General features: G+C 33.1%; 1 protein-coding gene across 1 annotated transcript; it reads right to left on the bottom strand.

Annotated features, from left to right (window-relative positions):
• Positions 1 to 864: 864 nt before the first annotated feature.
• On the bottom strand, positions 865 to 8,530 carry LOC133192747 (uncharacterized). The gene is made up of 5 exons (XM_061328760.1): positions 8,465 to 8,530; positions 7,704 to 7,875; positions 7,215 to 7,330; positions 6,245 to 6,364; positions 865 to 3,477 (listed from the first exon to the last, which is right to left on the bottom strand). The coding sequence occupies exons 1-5, from the start codon at positions 8,520 to 8,522 to the stop codon at positions 2,282 to 2,284; spliced, it is 1,662 nt and encodes a 553-aa protein (XP_061184744.1). The 5' UTR covers positions 8,523 to 8,530; the 3' UTR covers positions 865 to 2,281.
• Positions 8,531 to 8,798: the final 268 nt, after the last annotated feature.

Genomic DNA, 8,798 nt, shown 5'->3' on the forward strand with positions numbered 1-8,798 from the left:
TTTTCATTTCACGTCCTGCCAGAAGCAATAATGACAACACAGGATAGAATGATGCAACTTAAGTGTGCCGTGTAATTCAAGTAGCACTTATTATCTGAAACTGCTTTTCAAGAAGTAGCACTGATCTTATTAAGGACCATTAATCATGTCTTTAAATTCCTGTCAGATTATATTGTACTCTTTGTCTGGAAACATAACACTTAATCCATCAATAGCACCACACAGGAGGGAAACGTGCAGGGAATACGTTGAATGTACAAGTATTTAGTATTCTATTTGTCGCACCTCTTAAAGACAGAATACGGGAAACTCAACACCATTTGACAATAAAGAAAAATATCCCAGTCATGGTATCATTACTTGATACATGAAGCATAGTTTCCCCTGCACTTTTAAGAATTATTAGAAATACAGCGAAATATCACTACGAAAAAGTGTTTTCTGTACTGCCTTTAACTTTTTTTTTATAATTTGAAACAAATATATCATTAGCTAATACAGTCTATCGTCGAGTCGAAAACTGATTGACGTTTTGCATACAAATTGTTAGACCATTATTTTCCACACTGAATTATCTATGGATCATGACAAAGTGCACACGGCGGGTGTGACCGGTCGACCGGGGTGGGGGGTGCTTACTCCTCAATGGCACCTGATCCCACCTCTGATGTTTTTATAGGTCCGTGTTTGCTCTGCTCCCAGTCTGTATTGTTTTAATGGAATTTTTAGTTTCATATCTGTTCGTTATCTTCATCTTTTATTATTGTCCATGTTAAAAATATTTAAGTCATTTTTTTCATAATTTCACTGCAAACAGTGTCAAATCATTCATTCAAATAGTGTTGACAAAGAATAACGGTGTCATTTATAGTTAAGCCTTTTATTAGTATTAATCAATAAAACAACTTCATCAAGTCAAACTAAAATGTACACACACGCAAATGCCGAGTCATTTATAAACAACTTTGTCATCAAAATACTACATTAACATAGGCATATTTGCTCCATAACTCTCTACAAAAATTAAACAAAAATAGAACAAACACTATATTCACAGTCTTCATCAACAAAATATAGAACAACAATAACGTCCAAACTGAACACTTTCTTCGTTCTAAAAGTAAAGTTATTCTACTAAAAACGTCTAAAACATGAGTAGATCCTTTACCAAAAGATTGGAATTTTTTTTACCTGATTCAATCGTAGAGGCTTCAGTTAAAAATATCTTGTCTCTTGACATAAATATTGTACTTGGCATGAGTGGAAACAAAGTTACTTAATTCATCGTCCTCAGCTGTTTGTTCAGTCAATGCATGCAAAAGGGGCGTATAATATTTTTTATTCATAAAGATGTTCGAGTATCCAGGGTTTTGTTTGATATTTGAATATTCTGTATTGTAATATTCTAAAAATTGGTATGTTTCTTGCACTTGTTGACTAACTGAAATGATAATAATAAAACACTTCAAAATAAATCGTGTTAAATTCATAATAAAATTTCAGATATGAAAGACATTGGCCACACGCACTCTTTTCAAAATATTAATCTTCTCGTTTCACTATAGGATACAGCAAGAACAATGGCGACACATGGAAACTCATTTCTTTACACAGAGTTTACTATGTAATTTTTAAAATGGCTTGAAATATTTGAAAATATCACTGATGTTATGAACAGACATTAATCTTTTTTTTTAAATCCCTGTCAGAAAATATAAAATATGTCTAGAAATACAAGACGTAAACATCAGTAGAGCCACACACGGGGAAAACGGTTCGAAAAATGTACAGGATGTTGTGTTACAAAAATGGAGGAAACCCTATGCTATAGAGACAAATTCCACATTGTGTAGAATAATCATATCATGTTTCTTTTGCACTTTTAAGAGTCTGTTATGAAATGGACATGTTGAACTGCAATTTTTTTTTCTGAAAAGATTCGTCGGTATGTGTATTCATTTTTTTTTTATCACCATGAGAAATTGTTTTCTATAAGGCTTTTAGTCTGATAATTGTACAGGTTTTTAGATGTCGAAATGCAGCAAACAAGTTGGTGTACTCTGAGGTTTTAAGAGTCTTTTTTTTTTAATTTATTGATACGAAACATTTTCCAACAATAAACAATTCGCCAATTACTACCGCTAATAAATTAATTGCTTTAAAAATCACATAAAATTGTTTAATTTGTAATAAACTAATTGATCATATGAATAGTTTAAATCAGTAGAAACTGTGACATATCTTAATAAAACTTAAAGGAGGTATTGAAAATAAATGAATGTCAAACAGTCCAACTGTAACACTTATTGTTACTATATATGGAGGTTTTAGATCCCTTTGGACTATATTCCAAAGAAGGTTTTTTAGTTGAAAATGCATAAACAATGATAAGTATTGCAATGATTATCAGAATGAAACATGCACAAGTCAGCATTGTGATGAAGGCTTCATTTGTCATGACTGGCAAAATACTTTTGTCGTAAATTGACTTTGACAAAAGGGTAGATGATGTTGATGTTTTAGATGTTGTGGATGCTACAGATGTTGAGGATGCTGTGGAAGGTGTAGATGCTATGGATGACACTGTTTTAGATGACGTGGATGCTAGGGATTTTGGGGATGCTGTGGAAATTGTGGATGTTGTGGATGCTGTTGGAGTTGTAGATGCTGTGGATGGAGAAGATGCTATGGATGTTGTGGATGTTGCAGATGTTCTTTGGGTAGATGTCGATTCTGTGGGAGTTGATGATGCTGTAGTCGTTGTTGATGCTACAGATGTTTTGAATGCTGTGAGAGTTCTAGATGTTGTGGTCTCTGTGGATGCTATAGATGATGCTGTTGTGGATATGGGAGTTGTAGATACTGCAGATAAAATTGCTGTAGATGCTGTGGATAAAGTTGATACTATGGACATTGTGGATGTTGCAGTAGATGTTGGGGATGATGTAGATTCAGTGAGAGTTGTAGTTGTTTGAGTCTCTAGGGATGATGTTACGGATGATATGCGAGCTGTAGGTACTACAGATGATGTTGGTGTTGTAGATGATGTTGATGCTTCAGATGCTGTGGATGATGTAGATGCTACAGATGTTGAGGATGCTGTGGTAGGTGTAGATGCTATGGATGACATTGTTATAGATGATGTGGATGCTATGGATTTTGAGGATGTTTTGGAAGTTGTGGATGCTGTTTTTGTTGTAGATGCTGTTGATGATGCGGATTTTATGGATGTTGTGGATGCTGTAGCAGGTGTGGATGCTGGGGACATTGTAGATGCTATAAATGATGTTGAGGCTTCAGATGTTGTGGATAACGTTGAGGTTTCAGAGGTTGTGGATACTGTTGTTATCTTAGATGATGTGGATGCTGAGGACATTGTAGATGGTATAGACATTGTGGATGCTTCGGTCGTTGGGGTACATGAACATCCACTACAAGGACCAGATTGAGCTGGTATTGTGACTGAGGATGGGTTTCCTAGACATCAAAAAATGATCTGTAGATTAAAATTATCAGAATAATACAACTGCAAAGGGACAAAATTGCAACAAAAAGCAAAAGTTTAAATGTATTAATGAAAAGAAGTTACAGAACAATAAACAACTAATTTAAAACATTGACATTAAAATAAGGCTTTGTTAAAATCAAATAACAGTTACATAAATCAAGAGTACATAACACACTGGCCAATAAAAGACCAAAATGAAGGAAATAAAATAATATAAACAACCAGAATGGAGGGAATATAGTAAAGCAGACTAGAATTTTCAAAATAAATGAAAGATCTGAAGGAATGAGCAAGTAAATCATGCATAAATAAGCTAATATACTGGATTACTAGTAATAATTATCACAGCATTTGAGACATGGAGTAAAGGTTTTAATTCTCCATTTCACACAAGAAAGATTTCCTTTCTCAGTTCGTGACTCTCACCACCATTACCAATTGATAATTTGCATCTGAACAACATTCACTTTCATTGCGTTCAAATCCACAAACACAAATTAGAGGCCAAAATTTGTATGGAACATATCTATATCCTTAAAATCTAAACAACAATACATCCAGTATCTATTTTCATTCCGGGGATAACGTTGCTATCGCATTGCTTGATTTCTTTGACTTGATGACAGCCACAATTATAATAGAAAGAAGAACTATTACTAGAACAGTGGGGATTATAATCGCTGTGTATAGAACAACTGAATTATTGTCATTGAGGCTGGATCCTGTATAACTTTGATTTCCAAAGGTGGATGCTGTGGATGTTATAGATTCCATGGATGGTGCGGATGATGTGGATGTTATAGATCCTGTGGATGATGTGGATGTTATAGATCCTGTGGATGTTATAGATGACATGGATGATGTGGACGTTATGGATGCTGTTGATGTTGAAGATGCCATGGATGATGTGGATGCTGTGGTTGTTGTAGATGCTGTGGTTGTTGTTGATACTGTGGTAGTTGAAGATACTGTTGACGTTGTTGATGCTTCAGATGACGTAGATGTTATAGACATTGTGGATGTTTCAGTCGTTGGGGTACATGAACATCCACTACAAGGACCAGATTGAGCTGGTATTGTGACTGAGGATGGGCTTCCTAAACATCAAAAAATTGTCATTTTTAGGTTAATATTACTAGAACAATATCAGTGCACAGGGACAAAAAATCAAGAAAAGTTCACGAACAAGAGATAACATTGATAATGAGCAAGTTGAATTTAAAAAAAAAATTTCTATAAAGAAAAAAAAACAGGTTTAATGAGGTAATTTACATTTTTAATGATTTATTTGCTTTCTAAGTACATAATGTATAGCTATATTACAATGCCATTTCTTTAGCACAGTATATAAAAGATATTTTGGGTCCCTTAAAAAGTAATCGCTAATAACAGTTGTGATCACCATAATACATGTAGTTAAGGCAATGTTGACATTGGTGTCTCAAAGATATCACTGGAGAGTTAAGAAATCCTTGTTCAATGTTGTTCCACTTATGGATAAGTTCTAGACCAATTAAAGTAACTGGAGTCCAGAGATCGCTAGTAACTTATTCGATATTTCACTTTTATTCTATAAATAAAAGGTAAGGAGAAACAACTAGCCATTTTAACACTTGAATGTTCTGCTGTGCGAAATAGCCAAGCACAACTTTTGCAACATCTGACCGGGAATGGACATGTGTAGGATGGTTTTAATTAACCCTATTTGTAAAAGGCGGGATGGCGTTGTTCTGAATAATTTCGTTACGGAACCGAACTTCATTTAACGATCTCTGATACGGAACCGAACTTCATATAACGATCTCTGAAGATATTCTGTTGTGATGCCTTACAACACTGTCACACTACCTCCATCAAAAGTCTGGCGTTGATCATGAACAATCCAGTTGTCAGAATTGCCTGCATGCTCGACACTAGGCAAAGAATCGTCGAAAATGAATGTCCAAATGAGAACGAGATTCGTCTTTTAACATATTATTAATCCAATAGGAAGTGCCATTCACCAGTCAATCCTCGAATTACGGTGACTGCAGCAGTTAAGGCTGTACAGACAGTCGTCTTGGTTGACTATTGTGCTCTCATAGTCGTTTTAGAACATTTGTTTGAATGGTAGGCCTTAGTCCTGTTAAGTCAGACTTGGAAGAGAATCCTACGATGTATTCCTATTACATGAGTTCGTCCTCTCCAAGGAGTGCCTCCACGGAGCCTACCAAATTTCTTATGCCGTCACCATCAAGACCATATTTTGATGAACATTCAAATATCCTGTATATTCAGTACTTGATGTTAAATCCATCTTGCAGCATACCAACAGCATAAAGATGCTCATTTTGATTTTTTTTTTGCGGGAATTGCTTTGAATTCCGGGTTATGTCGTTCGTCGTACAGATAAATACTCAACACTTGAGATGCACCATACAATCGATTAACATATTTATTCTAGCTGCGTTTTTGAAATTGGTTAAAACACGTTGAGGATATACAGAGCAAAATTCCTTGCAAGCTTTTCAAATACATGTATACAATACGCTATTAAGTTTGCAAGATATCAAAGCAATCAACATATAATTTTTTGTGAACTTTTTCATTTTTCCCCATGAGTATATTAATCTTATTCAATAAGCATGCAAATTAAGATTTCGATACATATGAGAACATTTTTAGCAAATACTGGGATACCAAGGATGAAATGACATACAAAACATGCAAAGCGCTCCCTTCCATATCCCTACTCACCACTTGTAACCATGGCTTTTCCTTGTGAGGTGTCCAGACTTAAATCTAACTTACACACGTCACAAGCACCCAGACTACTATCATCGCTGACGTATAAGCGTGTATTGGAATCTGCATCCTCTGGTAAAATTTAGATTTCATTAGCATTAGATTTCATCATAGTATAATTTATTTCAATTACTATATTTTATAAATTTGATATATATATATATATATATATATATATATATATATATATATATATATATATATATATATATATATATATATATATATATATATATATATATATATATATATATATATATATATATATATATATATATATATATATATATATATATATATATAAAATTTATTTATATTATGTTATATAATCATAATAAATATTATATTACCTGGTATATTTTACACTGATCAGTACTCTCGACTTATACGGAGCAACTACCAAATGTTTTGCGGATTAGTATTTGAATAAATTCGAATGAACTCTGTTAATTGAATGCATAATTTTGAAAGTGCGTTGTTAATATTAATCATATCCGTAAAATACAGTGTTATTCCTTTATCACATCGTCCTTATTATTCATCATCATTCTTTAATTTTCCAAGGTAATGCTACTTGATAGAATTTTTTGAAAGTACAAAATTCTTTTCATGATCTCCCCTTAGAAAAATGAATATTGACCCTCCACATATATTCATCTGAATTCCTTTTATTAAAGGACAATTTGAGGCAAGTTTGGTTGAGATGATCCAGTTGGATTTAGATAAGAAGTCAAAAATGTGAAGAGTTACGAGTAATCAGACAGACATACGGACATAGGACAAACAGACAGATGAAAACACTTTGATCAGGAATGATAAATGCAGTTAGATATATCAAAGACAATTCTTTCTATTAAAAAACGAATTGTATGACATCACATAAAATTCTGTGTAAATTTGAAGAAGAATAAAAATATCTTACTATCAGCCAAGAGATAGTATATCATTTTGTCCGTCTCTACGGAAACAGTCCACATGCAAACGTACACATGTTCTGTTGATGGTGGTACAAAAGGTATATTCTTTTCATAACTGGACCTAAAAAGTGCAAAATCATCATTATTGTTCATAGCCAACGATGTCATACTGTTTGAAAGAATTGCATGTTTTAGAATAATAAAGCAAATCTTAATAAATTCTTGGCTTTCACACTTGCCGACGATACTCACAAAATATTCATACAATGTAAAGGGACGTTTGTATTCTTATTTATTTATATATTTTTTATATTTTATGTTAATACCTCCTCATAAATTTCCAAATCACGAAAACAAAATGCCCATTTAAAAAGGTAAAAATACTGTGCAGCCAGCGGGGTGACTTCTAAGTCTACCTGAGTTGCAATTAATTTTGGATTAAAATCACGCGATAGGAAACTTATATAATTACTATTCACATATGTATTTCTTACTTGAATACAATAATGTTATTTTGGTTGAACAAACATGTCCAGCTACTTATTGTTTCAACTCCAAATGTAACACTCCAACCCGTCATTCCACCTCCGCTAAAGGTTATAGGGCGACCTTTATCGGAATCTTCCCAGGTTTTTCCTTCCAAGATTGCGGGAAATGTACAACTATCTGAAATATTTTTTTTTAGTAATTCATATTTAAATGTATTTATTTCGTAAAGATGAGGTGAAAAATCTACTCGATTTTTAAAAAAAAAAAATACACACAAACAACAAGAATTGCTATCTCCCTTTTTGTTTGGGTTAACGCCTAGAAAATAAACCTAAAACCAAAATTGATAACACTGAGAATTGCCCATGAAATAACAATGTGCTTGTAATAAAACTTCGCAAGAAATGACAAATGAAATATATGAGACAAGCTGCAATTAGTGACTTCATTGAAGAGAAAATCATCTGAAAACAATCATTCTCCTTATTTATTCTAATTCACATATCTGTTTGACATTTTTTTTCACTTGGCAAAGTTTAACGTTTTACAATTGTAACTTTAAAATACACATGATTTTCGATGGGATTGGTTTGTTTTACGATGTTGAATTATATTCTATTCACTTCCCTCGAAAAAAAAATTAAATTTTTTTTTAAAGTTTTTAATTTGGGGGGGGGGTGTTTAAGACCACACCCTTTCCCTACCTCACCCTCACAAAATTATTTTACTACATATACATGTCATGTACTGTTTCAGAATAACTCACCAACATGGTACAGTACCAAATTCCACAACATCAGAAATGTCACATCTTTTATGGTCATTTTGGATATACCACTATATAAAGAAGACATAAAAGTCAAATTAAATTTTAAATAAATCACCTTTACTGGAGATTTACCGGTTGGCTTGTATCGCGATGTAAACTCGTTTAAACTAATTATGTAGCTTTATTTCCAATAAAGTTAAAGAAGAAAATGTGATACATGTCAGTGAATATTCATAAATAAAGCCCTCTAACTGGATGAATTTTGAGCAACGAACTTCGCATCATCTCAAGATTTTGTTACTTTTTTGAATTCCGATTTTTTTTCCAGAAC

The sequence above is a fragment of the Saccostrea echinata genome, unplaced genomic scaffold (assembly GCF_033153115.1).
Source record: "Saccostrea echinata isolate AGI-Se365-2 ecotype Australia unplaced genomic scaffold, CSIRO_AGI_Sech_v1 ptg000025l, whole genome shotgun sequence".
Taxonomy (NCBI): Eukaryota; Metazoa; Mollusca; class Bivalvia; order Ostreida; family Ostreidae; genus Saccostrea; species Saccostrea echinata.

Excerpts from the sequence above, each read along its gene's own strand:
- LOC133192747 (XM_061328760.1), bottom strand. The coding sequence starts at position 8,522 with ATGACCATAAAAGATGTGACATTTCTGATGTTGTGGAATTTGGTACTG. Across the intron at positions 7,331-7,703 it reads AATAACATTATTGTATTCAA|GTCCAGTTATGAAAAGAATA; the intron begins GTAAGAAATACA and ends TGCACTTTTTAG. Across the intron at positions 3,478-6,244 it reads AAAAGCCATGGTTACAAGTG|GAAACCCATCCTCAGTCACA; the intron begins GTGAGTAGGGAT and ends TTTGATGTCTAG.